General features: G+C 41.3%; 2 protein-coding genes across 5 annotated transcripts; both read right to left on the reverse strand.

Annotated features, from left to right (window-relative positions):
* Positions 1-4,623: 4,623 nt before the first annotated feature.
* Positions 4,624-11,592, reverse strand: LOC103147086 (phytanoyl-CoA hydroxylase-interacting protein-like). 2 transcript variants are annotated; one of them, XM_016678087.1, is made up of 7 exons: positions 11,505-11,592; positions 11,019-11,123; positions 7,303-7,499; positions 7,044-7,218; positions 6,434-6,551; positions 6,176-6,338; positions 4,624-5,819 (listed from the first exon to the last, which is right to left on the reverse strand). In XM_016678087.1, the coding sequence occupies exons 1-7, from the start codon at positions 11,575-11,577 to the stop codon at positions 5,445-5,447; spliced, it is 1,206 nt and encodes a 401-aa protein (XP_016533573.1). In that variant the 5' UTR covers positions 11,578-11,592; the 3' UTR covers positions 4,624-5,444. The 2 variants fall into 2 exon arrangements, with proteins under 2 accessions (XP_016533573.1, XP_007565306.2); XM_007565244.2 differs by having other exon boundaries at positions 6,176-6,356.
* Positions 11,593-14,656: 3,064 nt separating this feature from the next.
* Positions 14,657-22,004, reverse strand: LOC103147087 (APOBEC1 complementation factor-like). 3 transcript variants are annotated; one of them, XM_007565247.2, is made up of 12 exons: positions 21,832-22,003; positions 21,614-21,748; positions 21,395-21,525; positions 20,723-20,961; positions 20,129-20,293; positions 19,448-19,545; positions 18,704-18,841; positions 17,034-17,178; positions 16,308-16,528; positions 15,924-16,060; positions 15,111-15,265; positions 14,657-14,955 (listed from the first exon to the last, which is right to left on the reverse strand). In XM_007565247.2, exons 1-12 carry the CDS (start codon positions 21,931-21,933, stop codon positions 14,801-14,803), a joined length of 1,821 nt encoding a protein of 606 aa, XP_007565309.1. In that variant the 5' UTR covers positions 21,934-22,003; the 3' UTR covers positions 14,657-14,800. The 3 variants fall into 3 exon arrangements, with proteins under 3 accessions (XP_007565309.1, XP_007565308.1, XP_016533571.1); XM_007565246.2 differs by having other exon boundaries at positions 16,308-16,552; XM_016678085.1 differs by having other exon boundaries at positions 14,864-14,955; positions 15,101-15,265; positions 16,308-16,552; positions 21,832-22,004.
* Positions 22,005-22,640: the final 636 nt, after the last annotated feature.

Here is a 22,640-nt window from a genome sequence, read left to right on the forward strand (position 1 = left end):
GAAAGTATCAAAAGTGTAGAGACATAAAAATGTGTATCTAGTTCTGGTCCAATAATGTTTGGTGTGTCTTTTGTATTTTTGTAAGAACTTATTTGTTGCTGAATTTTTTATCTTTGCTTCAGTCTGCCAATGAAAAGAGTGATGCTGTGGTCTACTCCTGCTGCCCAAAAGAGAAATCTCCATAGTAACCTGTGGCTCTGCTGGTTTCTATATTAAGCAACATCTTCTTCCGTCTAATATTGCTCCAGCTAAACTAACAGAGGGATGTTAAGAAAATATATTTAAAATAAGCTAGTTTTAAAATTTAACATGACTTGATTGAAATAGCCTAATTATAGTTTTAAAATTTATAACTTTTTTAGGCCTATTGACCTTTATTTTACCTGTAGTTAAGGCAGATTGTTTGCCAGGATCTTTGATCTGCCCTCAGTAGCAATCAGTAGGAAGTTCCAGCTTTTCACACTGATCTGTGAAAGCCATGAAGCAGCAGGACTTCAGGAGTGTTTTCACTTATTTAGACAACTGGTGTTTGATCTTGTGAACAAATTGAAGGGAGTTTCTAACTCCCTTCAATTTGCTCATCCAACAAATTGGATTGCTGACAGGTCCTGGTTGCTCATCCAACCAGGACCTGTCAGAGACAGGTCCTGGTTGGATGAGCAAAGATACGCCTTATTTGAATAAATTAAAGAAAAGAAGATAAAACTTTCCACATAGAGTAACACATCAGATTTGCACTTGCAGTTTTCCAAATACGTCTTTGCTGTCTGTCTGTCGTTTCCATCTTTTGTCTTTTTCCTTTTCTCAGGTAAATTCATGTGTTTGTGCTCTGAGGTTTCTGATGTTTTGTGATGTGCTTTTCTGGTGATAGTATGCATCTGTCTTGAATAAATGCTGATTACTGTGACGCTGTCATCTCTGTGTGGCTTTTGTTTCCACGCATGGAATCATTGAATCCGGGAACATAAGAGAATATAATAAGCCAGAAATTAATAATTTTATTCTCTTAACAGGGAGAAGTTGCTCTAGAACCCTTCAAAATGTGAAAAGTTCTAGTTTTGAGTTGTGAACCATTCAGATCCTGAAGTCCCAGAGCTCCTCATGGTGAGACCCTGCTGTGGACACAATAACATACTGACCTGTGTTTGTGCCTCCAGCTATTTGTCGTATCTGGTCAATGGCCTGCAGCAGGGACTGCTTGTTGTTGTGGCTGTTCAGGTGCCACTCAGCTTTAGGGTCTGTACTGAACTGAGTCAAACCTACAGAAAACACACATGAATGGATCAAATCAAACAGGAACTAAGAGCAAGAATATGTTTTAACAATTGATGGGTATTTTTCCTTTCGAACCTTCATTAAAAGAACCACAGACAACACATATGAATTTTATGACCAAGCTTTTGCAAAAGGAGAAGATTCAGCAAACTGCTCCTCCGAGCCGTTCACTGAGCATTCTGAAGACCTTTGGTTACAGCTTGTCTTTTATTATCAAGCAAAATAAAGGAGGATAGACAGCAGAGACAATATATCACTGCACACAGGCAGTTTCTAAGGTAGGGAGAATTCCGGTTGATAAGGAGGCACCTGTGGAAAGTAATTTAAGATCTGGGAGACTCACAGTTAACCGTTTCACATGAAGACGAACAGGCAGATGTGACCTCCAGGTCAGTTTATACGCACAGAAGGAAGAGAACACTTTAAACTGAAAATCACAATAATACTGAATGTTGATTAACATTAGACTGAATATGAACTAAAGTAATAACGAAATGATAATACCAAAAAATCTCTAACAATGATATTAACAAATAATTTCATATTGTGTACATTAAACTAGCTCATCGTCTTTGTTTAAATCAAAATTAAGTAATACCTATCTGGACTGTGTTGGGGCCGATGGGGAAGTTTTGAACCATCTTAGATAGAAATGATTTCAGCCGACGAAAGTTAACCCTTCCAATACTCAAAGAACCATCCACTAGCATCACAATGTCAGCTTTGGCCATTTCACACTGAGATCCTGAAAGACAAAAACAATTACAAATTTATGTGAAAAATAATGTTAAACACGGGAATGCTTAAGCACTTATCAGTCTTTTTCGATAATTTCCTCTGCTCCTTGTCAGCACTGTTAGGAAAACATGTTTTCTTAACTGTTTTTTTTCTTCATTTTTTCCACATCATCAATCAATCCTGACCACTCTCTGTGAGCTTTAGAATAAAGTACAAGCTGTCATTTATGACCTCAAAGACAAATGAATTTTGATATAGTGTGCAGCTCTACAACACTCTCCATATCATCAAAGTGTTTGTTATGCTCATTCCGTGACCAGCATAGAGTCTGAAGAACAGCAATAAAACTCAGATTCAGATTCTGAACAGAGAATATGTTAGTAAGTCTAAATAAATCCATCATCTCCCCCTTTAAATGTTGCACTGATGTCCCTCAGAAGAACAACAGAGTTCTGTAATGGGGTGTGAAGAATTAATACGGTTCATGGGCTTCATTAGGAAGGCAGATATTTAGGTTGGCATTTCACAAAAAAGAGGGGAAACAATTCAACTCTGTTGAATAAAGCTAATAAAATTGATATTGGATTACATACATTAACTGATAAAGAGTAAAAAAAGTCTCTTATTTACAGTAAAATACCAGCAGTTGTGGCGCCCAGAATTTAACCACAGCTGCTGGTATTTTACCTGAAATAATTTTTTACGTCATGTAGATCATGTAATATGACTTCAGTGACTTTTTTGTGTCTGCCAAAATGAATCCCTTTACCTGTGTAGTTGTAGATTTCATCACCTTGCAGCCCTGAAAACCAGGAAATAAATGTCAGCACATTTTAGAAAGGCTCTATTACTACCATCTGTTGTTCTGCAACATATAATAATAGATAAAAACACTGCTAAAATTGAGTGTCATACTTTGCAAAAGACCTGAACCTCTGTAAGAGAAACTTAAAGAGAAAACAATGGTGATTTCTACAAGTACTGTTAAAAACAATTTTTTTTAAAGTTTCAAAAAGTTTATATATTTTTGCTCCTCAGACAAATGTTTCTTCCAGACTTTAATCTCCAGAAATTTGTCACTCTGTCGGCCTTCAGCAAAACGCCAACAGATGCAGGAAGAGGAGCGAGAATTTGAAGAGTTCAAAGGTCAATTTCAGGGAACAGGAACATGGCTTAGTGGCAGACAAGTACCTCTTACTTTGGCCAAGTCATGCTGAGGGTTTGAATCTTACCTGAGCTCAGCAGCAGTACCAGCAGCTGATCCATGTTCAGGAGAGAAAAGTGTTTGTAGGTCTGTNGGTTTAAGTTCATATAATTTATGTACACACTGATTGTCACCTACATGTTGTTACAGTTATTATTAGTGCCAATACTTTTTTAAAAACAGAATAAAGTAGTTTTTGGTCTTTTTCCAAGTTCACCGTCCGCTCACTTTGAGGGATCAAAGATTGTGTGAAACTTTTGGATAAGTGGAGAAAAAGGCAGATTAGTTTACATGTAAATATTTGCTTTTTATTCATAATCAGATGCAAATTGGCTGTTTTTCTGTCATAAGTTATTTTTCTAACGATGCATTTGCTTTTAAAATCAACTCAAATTCAGATTAAGATATTTATTTATTATTAATTCCTGTTTTTTATGGCTCTTAAATAAACAGGACATTTTATAAACATACTCACAGTAACTGGGAAGTTGTCTCAGCTCAGTAGCAGCATGACAGATGCTGGTGGAGATATTGGAGGCAGCATCATGGAGGGATTGGAAATTTGAAAAAAAGTAAAAATGACTGTTGATATCTTCAGAAGCGATGGTCCTCAATTCATTAATGGCCCTCGAACTGCTAAAAGCATTGCCCACACCTGAAACGAACATGTACTACTACAGCAGTGATCTAAGGAGGAAAACTTGCTCTACAATTAAACTGTATCATCCACAGAGGAAAGGAACGTTACCAATAACAAAGACCTCAACCCCAGTGTCTTTCAGATTATTTGCTGGGATTCCTACTTCGTCCAGAGACATTCCATCAGTGATCAGAACAGCAATTTTTTTTGAGTCTGGACGCATTCCCACCCCGGGTTTAAAGCTGTGATGAAGAATGAAACCTAGAGCTCGTCCTGCATGTTGTGAAGAAGAAAGAAATTTTTTAGGAATGGGTTTTACTTGCCTGCAAAATAAAACAATAAAAAAAAACCCCATAAATAATCACATTTTAAATCTGATATTTTTATAAATTTCATCTACAGAATGCCCAGTTAAGATTATTTGTAAGAATATAGACTCAGGGAAAAGTCCAAAACTTTTGGATTTAAACTACTTTCATGTTGACAGTTTCTTACAGAAAGTATCAAAAGTGTAGAGACATAAAAATGTGTATCTAGTTCTGGTCCAATAATGTTTGGTGTGTCTTTTGTATTTTTGTAAGAACTTATTTGTTGCTGAATTTTTTATCTTTGCTTCAGTCTGCCAATGAAAAGAGTGATNATTTTTGCAGCCTTATTATTTACACTGATCTGACACGGGGTTCCTCAGGGCTCTGTTCTAGTTGTACTTATGGTAACTGATGGAAAGTATTTTTAGCATCATTTTACACCATATTAATAAAGATGATATTCAGTTGTAATGTCTCTTTATTGACTGACCTATTAGGAATGTTTTTGATGACGGTATTACATAAATAAGCAAAGAGTTTCCTGTTTCCTGTCGGAAATGTTGGTGTGAACTCTATGATGAGGAGATACAGAAGAGGAGGAAGTCAGCATCTGATTAACTTAGGTTGCTCCTTATTTCTCTCTTAAACTTTATAAATAGACTTAGCTCCCTTGTTTGATAAAAAAATGCTAAAAGCTCTGGAAGCTCTCTGAGTCTTTTTGACAGGAACTACCATTAAAGACAGCAAGTTTTTTCAGGTAACATTTCTGTTTATTGATGCTGAAGACAGAACATTCACAGCATATAGACATTATTCTCCACTGTCTCTAACAGTCTGACATAAACTACCCAAACACAGTCTTCTGTTGCCATTTGAATTAATTTGTTTATTGCTGTTATTTCGATTTCGCAACCTCCACTGACCCAAAGACTTTATCGCAGAAGAGCTCAACTGAAACGAAAGATAAGGCAATGATCATCTCTAAGCTTCCGGGGTTTAGATGCATATTTCGCTAACTGACATCGATTGCCATGGTAATAAAAACAGACAGAAAAGGTTATAAAAACAACAGACTGACAGTTTCCATCCATCCTGAACCGTCTTCAGCCAAATGACCACATGAGGGCGCTGTCTTGCTGATGCCTAACCGGTCCACGAGCCTGCTGGTTTCTGGGAGGACTCGTTCAGTTGGGCACGTAACCAGTAGAGTTAAAGTCAGTTAGTACCTCCTGTGCTTGTTACCATGCGGGTCAGCTGGTCATCCTGTCTGAAGAAGCCGCTAACGTCCCACGCTGATGTTGCAGACCTTGCAGCTGGGGTCTTTCTTGGCGTTGAGGGTAGACAGGCTCATCAGCTGGTGTCCGCTGATCTGTGACACCGTCCCCAGAGACAGATCCACCGGCTCTGTGTAGATCACCTCCAGGATGACGTCCTGAGCGTGACGGAAGGACAGCGAGCCGTCCTCTTCCTCACTGCAGCTCAGGAAGCAGTTGCTTGACCTATCCAAGGCTGGCAGCTTGCCTCTACAGAAAATGTCCCCTTTGGAGCCACTGGGGGCCAGAACCACGATGACATAGTGATACGAGGTGTACATGCAGTAAAAATCCCCAAAGTAGATGTTGGTGTTCTGGTTGAAGAGGAGGTCTGCTTGGATCTGTGAAACATAAATGGATATACTCGATGTGTGCAGTCACTGGTAACAGTTTCCTCGTAACTACCTCACTTTGGACTTGTTCAACTAGAAGTTCAGATAGTTGGGCTTAGGGTTGGCTGAACTGGACCCGAGATATCTCTGCATGAATGAATGATATGAATCTGTACATGCTTTTATATCCAGATATTCCAAAGGTTTCTGGCACAACTTCATGGAGAGAAACAAAATCTAGAGATGAGCACTATTACAACACCACAGGTACCAGGGAACCAACAGAGCAACACGGTTCGAGTTGTGGCACTTATCAGACGGACAGATTAAACGTGACTGTTGACTGTTCTGCTCGACAGATGTACCTGGAAGCGGTGCGGCCCGTACGGAGAATCCTGCGGAGGTCGTCCAGTGTTGAACTCTGTGTTGCAGCTGAAGAAGATTCCCTCCAGCTTACCGCTGATGGGGGACCCGTGGCTGCCGCTGTTGTCCTTTACTGACGGCAGCATGCGACAGCACTGAGCATCTCTGGAGCGGTAATGTTGGCTGTTCACAACACACACAGGTTAAAACACATTTAACATAGCCTGGAGCATTGGTGAAGTTACACCTGCGGGTCACACCTGTTTGACTGGAAGTACTCCCTCTGCTGGTTTCTATAGAAGACGGTGAACGGTAACGTCCTGCCAGCGATAGCCTCTGCTTTTAGCAGGAGCTGCTTCAGCTGGACAGTGGAGTAGTCTGCAAAATCAAACTTTGGGTTTTATTTCAACTGCACATCTGCTTATTAGCTTTATGTTTAGGTTTTGGATGAGATTGGAATGTGGTTTGTTTATATCTAGCTGTCTGAATGTCACCCAGATAAATCGATCACCTCAAAATGACTTTTACAAAAAAATAAAGACATGTGAAATATGCATCCTGCTGTTGTAGTCTAACATAACAATAGGACATGATAAAAAAAAGGAGATTTAATATTGTCACCTTCCTAAAATAATGACCTTAGTCATGTTTTGCCAAAAGTGATTTTGGCAACAACAACAAAAAATATTAGTCCTTTTTTGCAAAACAAAACAAACAACAACAAAAAAATCGCTTTTGGCAAAAATTGACTAAGGCCATTATTTTTGAAAGCTGATGAAAATATTACTGTAGATCAAGTGAAACCTAAATCCTTCTCTTTATTCTAAGAAACTGAAGTGAAGAACAGGTGCTTCAGTTTTTCCATCTGACCCGCCGTGCAGAACTCGACGATCTCGCTCCAAGCAGAAACAGCATATTCTCCGTCGGGCTGCTTGGTGGCCGTCTGAACGGCCACGGTGTATTCCGTCCGAGGGCTCAGGAACCAGTGACCTCTGACCATCATCGGCAGAGGAACCGCTTTGGCCACCAGCTTGGTCGGTACGTCCTGGAACACAGGATGAGATTCGATCATCAACGCGGCGGCCACGTCGACCGAAGTCTGTCGTCGCCACGGCTGAATGTCTCGCACCATGTGCTTGAACTTGTTGGAGCTCTTGTCTTCCTTCTTGTTCAGGTCAACAAAGTAATGGGTGATCCGATCCTGGCCTCTGGTCTCCATGATCCAGCTGATCTTGAAGGAGTCGCACGTGACGTTGCTGACCAGGATCTGCTGAGGAACCGGCAGCTCGTCCCCGTCCCCGATGCCGCTGTCCGCAGACTCTGACTCTGGAAAATCAAAAATGTAAAACTGTGAAGCACCATACATTTTCTCACAACAAACTCTAATTCTACTTTTATATTTTTGTCAATAAGAGGATGCCACGTTACAGCAAACATGAAGATTTGTGGAAAAACCGATCTCCTCAGGTTAAGTTTATGTCTTAACATGCATCCATTTCTGCATGGGACTTTAACAAATTCCAGAAAATGTCTTTCTGGAATTTGTTTGGAAGCTTGATATCAAGTTCAAGTTTCCAAAATGGAAAATGTGGAAGAAGAAGAGAAGCAGTTCTGTGCTCCCGTCCGTTTTGACGGTCAGGGCGTTTTTTGTTTTTTTTCATGATGCAAGAGGATTATTTCAGAGTCACAGCGAGGGATTAATCTATTAAAGGTCGGATACTCTGATCCTGAATCTGATCCCAGCTCAGAATCGTGTCAACTGGAGCTAACAAAACAACATCCGACAACAGAACTACGTCATGTCGCTCCTCGTTGCTTCGTTAGGTCCTTTAAAACCGACAGAACGGAGAAAAGGAAATCCTGCAGAGGTTTGTGTCATCATGCGAGGACCACTGTGCTCTGTATTTGTTTGTCCCTGTTCTCCTCTTCCTCTCCTTTCTTTCTCCCATCCCTTCTTTTCCTAAGTTTGAGGACAAAAAGGCTTCAGTCCACAAAGACACTGAGAGCTTGAAGGCCGAACAAGGAGCCTGTTGAGGAGGTGAGGACAGCAAGAGGCTCCAAGCTTTACAGGCCGTGGTGGGGGGCATTCTGAGAGCTCACTGAGGGGAAAAGTAAAAAAAAAAAAAAAAAAGGACCATGGTGCCATCAGTTTTGTTTTATTATTATTGTAGATTAATTGAAGCTGCAGCGAGTCTAGATTATTCTCTTGATGACGGAGGCAGGTCTTGTTTTCAGTGGCAGATGTCGAAACTTCAGCAAACCCATAGGAAACAAACCTGATGGATTTGTCTGCTGGAACATTTAGGACCATCAGTGCATCTGTCTGTTCAGATGGGTGGCATTTGGAGAAATCAAAAAAAGAACATTTTCATTTTTAGCAGAGTAAATATCAGATCATTTGAAACTTTGACTCATGATCAGATTTACAAACACCTTCAGGAGAACCAAAGTTTTTTTTTTCTTTTTCTGCTTGTCCTTCCACCCTTTATGTGAATGGAGGAAGTGATGTGTCCATTCATTCCCACTGGGAAGGTGATTATCCACAGGGATGGAAATCAACAGGCTGAGCTGCCAAAATTCCCACCACAAAGAAACAGAGAGACAGGGAGCTGTTTTTCCTCTTAAAGTCTCTGAGCCATTGCCACCTGCCCAACGTGTTTGGGTTGAAACCATTCATTAAAGATCTAACACAGACAAACTGATCCATCCAACCATCACTTGGAGAGACGATCCTTGAAAGGGGTCACAACGTACGGTTGGTTTGGGCTAACGTAACAATGCTGTTTTTAATCACAGTTTTATCCTTTGATTTCCTAAAATTCCCAGTTATCGTGTTTCCTTTTCTTTATCTATTCATCTTTCCCTTCCCCTTTTCCCTTCATCTTTTACTGTAACTCCATGTTTTATTATCTCTGGGTGGTTCTCTCAAAGCTGTTATCTCTGACGTTTGTGCCTGTGATTTGCATCCAAAATCCAAACTCGAAGCAGTCAGACATTTATGTCCCACCGCTACATCTGGACTGTTTGCTTCTCTGTTTAAATTTAAATTTGTCGGCAGCACCAGTGAAAACCGGCCACAGCTGGTTTCGGTTTGAGAGGAGAGGACAGTGACTCTCATTATACTTCCAGCCTGCAGGACAGCAGACGATAAGGATCCCAATTGTTCAGCGGACGCTTTTCTAATGTGATTCTTCCTCCTCCTGGAGCTGTGATGGTCATTTGTTCCACAAGAGAAACTTTCAGTTCGGATGAGATCGGATGAGAACCGGATCCCTGAAAATGCATGTCTCTCTTTTTGGTTCGAAGGGCACAAACATTCCTCTCTACCGTGAATTGAACTGACACTTTGATACATTAAAACCTAAGTTGCTAGGGCGGTGTTGCAGTCGGCCTTAACCTGTTGTGTCCTGACGCTGGTTGCGTTTGCATTGCACAGAGTGCCACCTCCAAACATCGCAGCTATTGTCAACTTACTTTGCCACACGAGAGGACAACACTCAGCTCGTGTTGCTGTTTGTCATCATCGTACAACTTTGGCAGCAACTGGAAGGAAAAATGGCGACTGAATGGTACATACAGGCCAAAGCGCTGAAAAAGTACAGAAGACCACTGACCAGAAGACACAAGGGCAAGATGACATGGTAAGCTAATGTCGCCTCCTGCAAAGCCAACAAACCAATCAGAAATACGTCGCTCTAGTCTTGTTGGAACAGGATTTTGCTGGGATACGTGAAGCAACGAACATCCATCAAAGTAGCATCGTTCGTCTTTCAGACTTAGCTCAGAGACGCTTCTCAAATCCACGTCACACAAACAAACAATGCTACGAGCATCTCTCAGGAGTAAACGAACCGATCTGCCGTCCTCAAAGCAAATATTCAGCAGGAAGTGACAAACGGTTGAGTTCGTACGGAGTCACATTAATAGTAAGTAGTATTAAGTAGCACAAAATAAGCAGCTCTGATATCCAGTCCATTCTTAGCCTGATTATTCAGCTAAAAAGCAGCCAAAGACAATAATCATCCTTAGCACATTCCTATCCGATTAAAGCCTTCTGTAAATAGCACCACTGCACTGGGAGACGCTACATTGTGTCTTTACGTAAGAAGTATGTGTCGGTTCAAAAAAATGATCAGTTGAATTTATACTAAATTCCTGGGACATGGAGCCGCCACACACAGCATTGATTTCTCTTCTTCACATCGTGATGAAATAACATTCATTTCATCACAACAAAGGACAAAGAATTACCCAACACACCAGTCTGGTAAATGTCCCTCTGATACCAGCTGCTCGGTCAGCTCATTGTCATGGCTCAGACTTGTACCACCGCACCTTCTCATTTGTCCTGACAACAGTATTAATGTCTTCAATGTTGGCCCCTCTCGACGACCTCATAGGCCTTTCCTTACCTGCGTCATGTATTTTTTTTTTGTTGTTTAAAAAAAAAAATAGAACAAATTGACAAATTGTTTACCAAGAGTAAAAATCTCCTATGATATGAGGCCTTCAGAGTAAATAGTAAAGCTCTGTATCAGAAGATTCAGGCCAAGTTGGTTTGTAATTTTAGTTTTGAATCGTTGTAACAGAATCACTGTCGTTGTCAGCTGCTCCAGGAGTGTCCAGATGTTTGAGCTGGAAGTGGCTCTTCATCACCGGGATCATAGCAGCTACAGACAGCTCAGGTTTGTTTGCTTTACTCTGCTGCAGAGCGAGTGAAGAGACAACAGAAATGTTTTTGACTGCTGAGAAAGAACTAAAAGCAGACATTAGAAACTGAAGGTATTTTGAAGCAGTAGCGTTTTTAGTCTGTCCGACGGCCACAACGAGCCGACGCACACTGACCTGGGCGGTCGTCCAGCTGCAGACTCTTCACCTCCACATCTGGGCTGCTCAGGCCGCTCCGAGGCTCCGTCATGCTGCTGGTACTCGGAGAGATGACCGGAAAACCTGAAGAGGGGAAACAGTTGACCACTCTGACTGCAGCTCGCTCTATCTCTCTCTCCTTTTCTCTCTCTCTCTCTTTCTCTCTCTTTCTGTGCTTGATGACATCAGGGGATGATGAGCAGAGAGAAAGAGAGGGAGAGAGAGAAAGTTGTTATCCCTCCACATCCACTGAAACGGCAACAACAACCTTTACTTTCCTTCCTTTATGTGTCCTGCATACACATTCCTGTGCTTGCATTTAAGCTGAAACTGAACGGAATAACAGTCAAAGTCCAAAGAGAAACTCTAAAAGACCTTCAGAAAATTTACAGCATTTTAATGGCTTCAATGTAAGACTGAGAGTAATAATGTTCAATTTTCACTTTTTGGAACAGTAATAATCACCTGCTGTGTTTATCTTAGGGAACTGAATCCATCTGTTGTATCTGTGAGAGCCGTAGTGATTACTGTTTCTCATGCTGCAACACAGGAGACAGGAAGATAGCTGTAATAATAACTTTTTAAACGTAAAAAAAAAAAAAATCAACACTGTGCAGCATTTCATATTTCCGTTCTGCTGAGAAACGTCCCGAACATCTGCAGATGTTTGACCGTTTTCTGCCTCAGAGTGACATCTTCTTCTGTGGATTAAAACACAGCTGATGGGGGATTAGAGACCACGCTGAAAACTGAATTAAATGAGCGCTTACATAAGAGGATTAGCTGCAGCTCGCAAAGCACCGCTTCGCTTTGCTCCACTGACTGGAGCGAATACAGTGTTTGCTTTGCTTCGGAGCCTTTCAGCTTTAAAGGTTTCCACTCATTTGGCCCGGAGTTGGTTTAAAAATGGGGTTACAACGTGTTACTAGGACGAGTAGGACGTCCTCCGTGATCTTAGAGTGTAGCAACACCAATCTGGGAAGGGTTGAAAGGATCGTTCCGGAACTGTCCGATGTCCATCGTGCTGCAAAAGGACACATTGCTAAACAAATGGAGAATATTTAGGTCAGTTGCCAGGAGTCTAACAATGAGTGGGGCATCATAGCAAACAAGTTCAAGGTCAGAATGTGCAATGCTCAGAGACAAACAACCCAGGAGCTCCACCTCAGCCTCCAAAGGCTGCAGTTATCAATGATATTAAACGATTCGTTCATTACATTAAATTTAGGGGGAAAAAACCCCCAAAACAAACTGATCAGCTACAGATTGTTAGAAAAGCCTAAATGAAGTCTTCTCTGTCAGAAGAATATGGCAGCAAGGTGTTTACAGAGGTTCTCATCAACTGTCTAACATGACACGTCTGTTATTATTCCCAACTTTTTACTTGATTTAGTGGTAGAAATTTATTTTTCTGTTCTGTCAGAGGATTTCTGAGTTGAAGAGCTGTTTCGGCCAAAAAAAAAAAAAAAAAAAAAAAAAAAAAAAGTTCTGAATCTGTACATCCCTCATCGTTTTTGTTCCGTTTCCTGCTCTGATTAATGGACCAGAATAAAGAAGTCTAGGGTGTGAAACCATTCATTATACAAATTCAAAAATACTTTATTAACTGCAAAGGGAAATTAAATTTCATTAAACCAAATCAGTAGTTCATAGACTTATAATGTTTGTCTAAAGATGATTATAAGTTTTGAGGCATTAATTTTTTTTTTTGATAAGTCGTTAGCTGAAATACAAATATTTTCTTGATGCTAAATGAATCTTGTTCTGGAAAATCTGCTTGCTTTTCGAATCTGTGTTTGGCTTATTGTATTATAAAGTCCGGACCTGACATTGACAGAGATGTAGACAGAGAGTTGTCAAGAAATTTTAAAGAACTGAAACAAACAAACAAACAAACAAACAAAACTGGACCAAAACTCTACAAATTAACAGATATATAAAATCCTCTAATTATAAAGTAAGAAAAACATTTCAATAAAACTTGTGTCTGTCTGGGAACGACAACAACAACATCTGGAGAAACAAAAAGTAATTGAATGCCTAACAAGCAAAAACATCTCTAGTGTAAAAATAAAAAATAAAAAACAGAAACAGTAAAGGTATATGTCAACTCTTTATTTCATCCATTCAGATTAGAAATAATAAAAGATAATATTTCACACGGTTTTGTAGAATGCCCACAATAGTCTTCTCTCATCACAGATTGGGTTCTGATTCGGCATCGCATGGTTTTTCTTTCCAAGTCAATTAACTGCAGCAAAGACAAGTTAAAAATACCTCTGTACAAATACGTCTGGATAGTTCATCTGATTCCACGTACAAAAATAAGTTCTAAGTGCTTCACACACTTTAATACTGTCTCTGCTTCGGCGTGTTCGCAGCTCGGACGCCAACTCATGTCGTCTGTTCTGAAATCTCCACAAAACCTTCAGTCGAGTAGAAGAAGTAAAAGTTAAAACTGCTACCATCAGCAGCTGCTTTCGCCCAAAAGAAAGGAAAAAAAACAAAAAAAAACAAGATACCCTAGAGCATTATTTAGATTCCACACCATATCATCCATTTTTCTTTTTTTTTACTTCTAACCCATCGTGAAAACACTGTGGATGTGAATGAAAGCCAACCCCTGGATTTTAAGGATCCAGAGATTACGGTGAGTTTTATCTAATGCAACAGACTGACGGAAGGAACAGAAAACGCTCGGTGTGAAAATACGAACACTGAAAAAAAAAAAAAAAAGATCAGAAATGAAACGACAAATTTCATCCAAATAAGGTGCCTGAGCGTTTTTTACGTGTGGCGGAAACAAACCTGCTGAACAGAAGACAACACAAATGAAAGGCCTGCTTTTAAAAAGCTCCGACAAACTTGAACAAAACAGGGCAGATTTACTTTGTGTAGATTTTTTTTTTATAAATACAATTGTTACGCTCTGTCTAATACTCTTCTTATGTCACTTCAGCTCTTCCCTCTGCACAGGAGGTTGCCATGGATATGCCGGGCCTGTAACCATGGCAGCACCCACAGTGACAGATATCATTTACATCCTGTGGGTACTGATTGGTTGTGTTGGACGGAGTCAACAAAAGGTATGCAACAAAATAAACCTTGTATAAAAAAAATATTAGCAGATTCTAATCTTATTCTAATTACAGATGTTAAAAAGAAGAGTTTAGTACCCTATTGTCTTTATTTTCAGCATTTTTTTCTCTTCTTTTTAATTTATTTTATTTGGTTTAAAAAGCATAGAACTGAAGCAGAGTTAAAGGTCTGAAGAAAAAGCTAAAGTTAACAACCCAAAAGCCATTGCAATTGCCACTAGAAGACACTCAAAGTACACAACTTAGTTAGAGATAAGCCACACTGCACACGCCTAGCCAGAAAACGCGAATCAGCCAATCAGAGGCAGTTTTCAGCATCACAAACCAAACCGTGGATGAGCAGATAATTTGGATTAAACGAGGAGCAGAAACGGGTGACAGATGAAAGAGTTTGCTTTGAGGAGACTCACCAGCACCAACCGATGTGCAACAACACCGAACCAGGTGCCAACTAAAAGAAGCTTAAATCTCCCTGTTTGATAACAACAGAACGCTGCATTCACACCAGTTCACTTTTGGTTTTAGGAAAGACACAATCAGATTTGACTTCTTGTCAGGTCGCAGTGTTTGGTGTCTCCCAGACTGAGTCAATCTGTGGGTGAGCAAAGCGGCGTGGCGCAAATGCAGCTCCACGGTTTAACTCAACGCCCGGAAGCAGCAGCTTTAGAAAACGCCGTATCCATCAGTGTGGCGAGCCGCCACGGCGAACGCGGGGTAGCCCTCGTAAGTGGCGTAGGCGGTTAGGTCCTGACCCAGAGAAACGGCCTGCTTCAGCTGGGAGGCCACGCCCGATGACCCCGGGGTTGCCAGAGCGTAGCCTACAGGGAGACACAAAAGACAAGACACCTTCTTATTATCAAGCCCTGCTGGTTCACATGTGTGATCTGGTTCTGGTTACACGCTGAGGGTCAAGTGGGTTCTGTCTCTGCTTTAGCGAGAAGTTAGTTGGACTTGGGTACGGACCTTCACATACCTGGGAAGGCTACCGAGGCCACAGCGGCTGCAGTAGCACAGCCGGCGTCAGCAGCGCCCTCCGTCTGCAGGCCGAGTGTCTGCAGGGTGTGTTCAGCCGCGTGGACCTTCGCTTCTTCCACAGACGCACACAGTTTTGCAGGAGTGAAGGGGTGCCTGCAGAGAGGAGCACAAACACAGGTGATCCAAAAGTTGACAAAACTAACCTGTTAAGTTTAGATTGTAAGTAGAATTCTGCTCAGTTAGCGTTATTTTCTGTCCGCTTTTCAGCATTCTGCTTAGCACTATTTTTAAAAAGAAAGTTCTTAGAACGAGTTTCAATTAAATTCAAATTCAGTCCAATCATATCTAATTTTCTAGTTCAATGGTAAATGATAAATGGTAAGACAGGGGTTCAAACCAATGAAATGAAATATGTTCGAACCAACAATTAGGGGATAAACTCCTACCATCGTTGCCTCCATCGTTCCTCAAGTCTCCTCAAAGATCACAAAACACATGTAGACTAGAGAGACAAACTCCTACAGCCCAATCAGCAATTCCCCAACGGTTAAACTCTGGTACACCATTTCTGCTCCAAAGCCCAGTCTCTATTTGACATTGAAGAGTCTCGCCTTTCATCTTCTGGCCACTGTTTTCACAGGCAACAGTGACTCTCAAGCACGAAGAAGAAGCATTTAATGCCATGAACATTTACCTATTCAGATGACGGGGCTCTTCACCAGACATTTTCAGTTTAACCTGTTCACTTCCTGCCATTGGATCCATTTCATCTCCATTTATCAATCAACAGCAGTGCACTGCCTTTACTCACACGTTGGGGTACTGCGTGGCCAGAGCTGGGATGGTGATCTTGTAGAGAAACAGCTGCCGCTGGTCGGGACTGATGGCCGAGTGGAGCTGATAGACGGGCTGACCCCAGTTGTTCTTCTGACACAGCTCTTCCAGAACCTGACGGGAGCACAGACGGGTGGAGGTGTTCACCTTGGGAGAAGAACTTCCAAGTTCCACACAGTCATAGCTTTTATTTCACATCGCAGTTTGGAGGATAAGTGGTGCTCTTTTGTGAATGAAGAGCCACAGGTTTTCAGTTGAGGAATCATGTAGGCATTAGAAACGTTTCTCTCCGTTCGCATATTCCTGAAAAGTGTCAGGAAAAATTTGGAATATGTCGTTGTGTTTTGGTGTGTCCCGTTACCTGAGTTGGTGGTTTGATGCCGGTGCCCTTCATGCTCATGGCAGCCGGGTTCATCGGTGTCAGCTCCATCCCCGGCAGCAGGTCGTACAGCTTTTCCTCGGCCTGCTTGTCCCCCTTCAGCACGTAGGAGGCGCTACTTCCACCTCCTCGTCCCATGGCTCCGCCCCCGGCTGCGTAGGCCAAGTAGCCCCGCCCACCCAGCCCTCGTACCCCCGCCGCCCCTACAGGTACAGTCATGTAAATTTCTACAGGAGATCGGAGAGGCAGTAAATCAATCAAATCACTGGAAATCAGCAGGGAAGAACAATCACACAATTAATAAATCACAACGAAGACTGATAACAAAGATAACAGCTAAGTGATTTCTTATTTTTCTGGCGAATTTTTGACCAAACTTCAGCTGATTCAGAGGATCTCACATGATTCCTACCATAAAATATTCTGATTTTCAAACCACGTTCATTGCATTCACATGATTCAGGGAGATCCACCCCTCGGCGTCACACCTGCCACAGGCGCAACTCAAAGCCAATAAAGAGACGTGATTGAAGTCGCTGTTAAATCCAAATAATCTGTAACAGCAGCTGAGTTGCGATCGGACAGTCTGTGTCGAGGGGAGGAGCTTCAGCATCAGATTAAGCAGTTTCTGCTGTCAAATCAAGATCTGATAGCAGATCTGCCTCCATCATGGTCTCCGGTTCATGTGAACAGAGAGAGCGTCCTCACCTCTGACCGACGGCGTCCTGATCAGACCTCTTCCTCCCACGTGCGCTTTGGCTGCTGGGAAACGGAACTGACCCGGAATGGCGGCGTAGGCCTGGGGGGCATAAAACACGGGAGCACCAAGGTACGCCGTAGTGGGGTCGTACACCTGCGAGAAACAGAGGCGGAAGAGGAAGTTTGCCTCTTATGTTAAGATGTTTGTTGTCGGAGCTAACTTGTATTACTTTGGATTTTGTTATACTTGGTTTACTTTATATTTTTAGGTTCTTTGCACCCAGAAACACAATTTATTTTGCTTTTTGTTTGAGTGCTTGTGCTGCCCCTGATAAATCGGCGCCCTCTACTGCTCTGGAAAACTCAGGTAAAAACAAAAGCGTAGCTAAAAATGTTTTCCTGTTCTGAATGTTTTAGTTCCTGGGTTTGGTGTTACCATCACTGTTGCAAACTCTTCTGTCACATTGAGTTAAACTGGCCACTCTATGAAGTTGTTTGACGTCCTATGACCCTTACACTTTATTTGGGGTGTGCATAAGACTGACTTGACACTGTCATAAACATGATATAACATCTGTCATGAACATGAAGGAGTCTTTATGAATGTCTATGACTGTTGTCATGAAGTGTGATTCGGTAAATAATGACATTTCTATTGGAAAGTTGCCCTAAAAGTTGCCTTAAAAGTCCATTAGAAGTGCTAACTTTGCATTAAAGTGTTATATATAAAATAATGCAAAGTTAGCACTTCTAATGGACTTTTAAAGCAACTTTTAGGGCAACTTTCCAATAAAAATGTCATTATTTACCGAATCACACTTCATGACCACAGTCATAGACATTCATAAAGACTCCTTCATGTTCATGACAGATGTTATGTCATGTTTATGATGGTGCAATGTCAGTCTTACGCACACCCCGCCAAATACAGTGTTACCTTTTTTTCTTTTTTTTTGGTCAATCTTGACAACACAGCGGAACAGTAACACATAGAGTCTCTGGGAACTCAGAGTTCAGCTCATTATCAGCTCCTTATCTCCTGTTTATCTGTGAATCAGGTTCAGGTTCAACTCAGTCTACTTTATGGCTTTCATGTTAATGATGTTCCCACTCGACTCTCTAATGAAGGGATTTTCATAAGCTAGATAACGAACAAAAAAAAAAAACTGCCATATTTAGTAAGATTTTCAACTTTAATTTTCTCTTTTTTAAAACACTGAATTGTTGTGTTATATTTATTTCACTACTTACTGAAAATTTTGTCTGGATAATTTGTGTCTCTAAATGTCTACCTTTGATTTGTAATAAGATTTCTGTATAAGCCTGGATTTATCCCATGATGCATTAACCGTCCTGACCGAGATTTTCGATAACAGTGTCATGTAGATGCATTAAAATCTGATAAAGATAACGACAATGGAAAGCATCACAGTGCACTGCGCTAAAGTTTGACAAATGTTAGCAGTTATGTGCTGCAAGGTAAATTCCTGTTGTAATTTGGGATATTGATGCTCACACTCCAAGTTAGTACTCATTTCGTCATCAGTATATTTTACTATAGATTCAGTTCAAGGCCCCTCTATGCTCAAATTCCTTCCTGAATATGCCTAATTTATAAGAATGTCTGTTTGGATATTACAAATCCTTTTTAGTATTCAGGTAAGAGCTCAGAGTCCCACCTGTCCCAGAGTGTAGGCCGTGTAGTCGGCCTGCAGAACCGAGCCTCCTCTTCCTCCGGTTCCTCTGGTGTACCGGACGTAGCTGTCCTTATCCACCGGCTTGGCCAGAGTCACCTCAATAGGAGAGCCGTCCACCACCTGCAGGCGGAGAGAGGAGAGAGGAGTTTACCTCTCAATGATCATTCTGCGTGCATCGCCTAAAAACAAAATCAATCTCGGTTGTATTTTTTTTTGGAATGCTGTACTTTTGCGGTTATTGCTAGGGAAATTATTTTCCGGCATCAACTCATTGCCATCAAGATTCCCAGAGTTTTATGCAGCTGTTTTGATGGTAGCTATGGAAACGGCCTGCTGCGTGCCCAGTGAGGCAACAGTTGTGTGCTTGTTTCTTTTCTTTTACCAAACGGTGAGAAATTTGTCCGCCACCAAAAGAAATTTTAAAACAAAAAATGTGTTTAGATTTAATAGTTTGAATTTTTAACCATTTCTTCTTCTTCTTCTTCTATTTTTTTCTTGTGTACTCTCTGTGGGGTTTTGTGTGTTCGCTGCCTAGTATTTATTTTGCAGAACATGTTCCTTTTCCCTTAGAGGTTTTGGAGTATACATATAAGGACCTTGGTCTCCAACCTTCAGCTCGCTTCTGCTGACATGTGCTCCAATCATGCGCTGCTTTTTTTGTCTAAAATTAAACCTGATGGGTTTTTTTCTGATTTCAAACAGCAGAGAAATGAGGGCAGAGCTGACCTTCCCGTTGAGCGCGTTCATGGCGTTGATGGCGTCCTCTCGCTGACTAAAATGCACGAAGGCGTAGTCTCTGATCTTCTTCACTCGCTCCACTGCACCTGCAACGCAACAATATCTTTATTGGCTTCTCATTGTAACACTTTTCACTTTTGTGGAGCTCCACCCATTCGACATACAGTATTTATAATGCAAAGAAACCCACATATCACAAAACACAAAAAAGAAATATCTTCAATAATCATATGAGTTTATGGTAATAATGACTAATAACCTTAATTAATTGCTTATTTTCTAAATACAAAACATGTTAATGCTTTTATAAAGTTTTAAGGTTTTGGTTTGAAATTTTAAATATATTTTTTGGCTGATCTTTACGCCTTTTTAGACTTTGAAAGTTTATTTTCACCCTCTTCTACTAAAACTATTAGTCCTGAATGAGCCAATCAAATTTGAATATATTTTGTTACCAGGCTTTTGTTTTGTTTGGAGTTTTCCAGCTTTTTGTCAGCTTTTGGATTGAATTAAAAAAAAAAATGCTTTTAGCAATTTTATTTATTGCCAGTAAAGTTTTGCAGACTAACCTGACTGTGTGTTAGAAGCTTGAAACAAACAGATGAGGCTTTAAGAGGATCTTGTCAGCAGCATTTAAGGACAATCTGAAAGCAGAGAGGCCGGTCGTACCTGGTTTCAGGCTGTTAAACTCCCTCTCGATGGTTTCTTCAGTGGTCTGCAACATCAGGTTCCTCACATACAGAATCTTTACGTTTGCCATGGTATCCTCATCAACCTCCACCTCAGGTTCCGCCCAGTCCACCGCGATGGGATGACCCCACAACTGGATCCGACCTGAATGTTTGATAACGGATGTAGTTCAGATTAAGTTTAGAGCTGGATGTGGACCACGATCGTCAAAATAGATGTCTTTGTGATTTTACAGAAAAACACTGGAAACGGTGATGGTTCTGCTGGTAAAACCCCATCTTCAATATCTGCTCTCTTATCATGAAAATCCATCAGCAGTAAAATTGGCTTTGACTGGCTGACACTTGGACAGCTGAAGACTTTGACTGTTTTTATGATGTTCTCTTGATGATATTAAGGTTTGTTATCAGCTTTGCAAGGTGCATGTGTTCACTTCCCTGGTGTGAGATCAACCTGCATATTTTCAGCATCTTGAAACAGAACACGCGCCAATCGATTTGAAACACCTCTAGTAATTTTGAGACAAAACTGGCCCAAGAAATCGTGTGGATCTCCAGAGTTTTTGGTCTCTACCTGGCAGGAGTTTGCGTCTGGCCATGGCAGCTGCCCGGTGGCTCTCGTATTCGACGAAGGCGAAGCCTCTGTTCTTGGATTTGTCTGCAGCACTGGGGTACACGATGACGTCCACAACGCCGTCTGTGACCTTTCGCATCTCCGCTAGGATCTCGTCGTGCTTCTTGGTTTTAGGAATGCCCCCGACAAACAGACGGCAGTTGTCCACGCTGGCACAGACACCGAGGAGGCGACCGTTCCTGGGAGATGGAGAGAAGAACATCGTAGGAAGGTCAGTTTAAACCAGTATTCTGATCTACACAGACGACACCACTCTGTACTTGAGAAACAAAGCAGCAGTCTATAGAAGAAGGTGATTAAGGTCTTGGACTTTTCATGAAACAGATTTTTTTTTGTCCCAGTGTTGGTGAAACTGTTTTATGATCAACTGAGGAACTAACGGTGATGTGAATTGGTCCAGTCACATAAAATGTGAAGTGTTTGTTCAATTGATAGTGTAGTTACTCTGGTTGGTGACATGTAAATTGATAATAGTCAGGTTTAGATGGATGGTTGGCTCAGATTTATTAGGGCTAGGGTTATGTGCTTGCAATAAGGTAGTTTTAAATGAAGATGGGTGTTTAAAACAGATAATTGCAAAAGCTGTCATTGCAGGTGAAGAACCACTCTGACCTGATCTCGTAGTTGTTAAGCTGCTTCATGGCTGTTCTGGCTTCCTGTTTGTTGGTGAAGGTGACAAAGGCGTAACCTCTGTTGTTCCCATTGAAGTCCATCATCATCCTCACCTCATAGATCTTACCAAACTGATGACAGGGGCAGAGAATGCCAGGACATTTAAAAAAGAAGTGATATCAAGGGACATTTTCCTCAAATTATTCCACAATGACTCACCTTCTCACACAACGGAACCAGTTCATCCTCAAACAGATCTCTCGGGAGTTTCCCCACAAAGATCTCACTACCTCTCTCAGGCGGTGGTCCGTCCCAGTCAGGCGGTGGGCCACCATACCGCCGCTGACCATTCTCCTGAAGAACAGAACCCCAAAATGAGGAGCGGCAGCCTGGGGAGAACTCCCCTCGGCACTCGGGTTCCTAAAAATATTCCTTACCTGTCTCAGCTGGTATCCGGTCCGTTGGGTGAGCGCCCGAAGAGCGGCCTCTTTCTGCGTCCCCGCCAGCCCGTCTCCACTTCCCTTCTGATTGGATTCCATTGGGTGTGATTAACAGCAGGTTGTGAATCAGGGAAATTAGGGGTGCTCACTGCAGAAACAGACATAAAGCAGGTTTCAGTTCTGATGTTCTGGTTGTCAGAGAGAGTTTGGGTGGGCTTTTGTAAGTCACAGAACCACGTTCAGGCTGTCTGTGATGATGGTTGTGAAGGGTAATCTTTATCAGTTTCATTAAAACTCTTTAAACCACATTAAAAGCTTTTCTTACGTTTATTTGCTGTATCCTGTCATCCTGTCTTACTCTCACAAACTATTGAATGACTTACATATTTTCTTTGTACCGACGTGTTCAGATTTGAGAAATCTAACTTTTATAAACCCATTTAGATTCAAGACATTAAAGCTTTATTTTCTTCTCCAGACAGTCTGTTCCCCATAAAGGTGAACCGAACAGAAACATCTTTCCAAACATCCTAATTGCTCTAGAGCCTGCAGATTTCTGCAACTTTAGAAGGAATGTATTCCTGACCAAAAAAAGTAGCATTTGCAGCCACAGTTAAATGAGTTCATACAGAAACGCTTTCTGTGGACTCTGAAACACTTTGTCACCAAATAGTTTGTGTCATATAAAAACATAAAACTAATTAATCTACAGAGTTTTCCCAGATTCAATGGGAAATAAATACAGAGATATTAAACAGAAAGTAAACCGTTCTAATTGTAGAAAAATATATATATTTCAAAAGCCG

The sequence above is a fragment of the Poecilia formosa genome, unplaced genomic scaffold (assembly GCF_000485575.1).
Source record: "Poecilia formosa unplaced genomic scaffold, Poecilia_formosa-5.1.2 Scaffold173, whole genome shotgun sequence".
NCBI classification, from domain to species: Eukaryota; Metazoa; Chordata; class Actinopteri; order Cyprinodontiformes; family Poeciliidae; genus Poecilia; species Poecilia formosa.

Bases quoted from the DNA above. Each gene is read 5' to 3' on its own strand.
- LOC103147086 (XM_007565244.2), bottom strand. From the start codon at position 11,577: ATGAGAAACAGTAATCACTACGGCTCTCACAGATACAACAGATGGATT. The intron at 7,219-7,302 runs GTGCGAGACATT...CCTGTGTTCCAG, and splicing joins CCAACAAGTTCAAGCACATG to GACGTACCGACCAAGCTGGT. The intron at 6,552-7,043 runs GTCAGATGGAAA...TTGATTTTGCAG, and splicing joins CGTCGAGTTCTGCACGGCGG to ACTACTCCACTGTCCAGCTG.
- LOC103147087 (XM_007565246.2), bottom strand. From the start codon at position 21,933: ATGGAATCCAATCAGAAGGGAAGTGGAGACGGGCTGGCGGGGACGCAG. The intron at 20,962-21,394 runs GTCAGAGTGGTT...TCCATCTCCCAG, and splicing joins CTTAACAACTACGAGATCAG to GAACGGTCGCCTCCTCGGTG. The intron at 15,266-15,923 runs GTGAGTAAAGGC...TCCTCTCTGCAG, and splicing joins GCCACGCAGTACCCCAACGT to GCACCCCTTCACTCCTGCAA.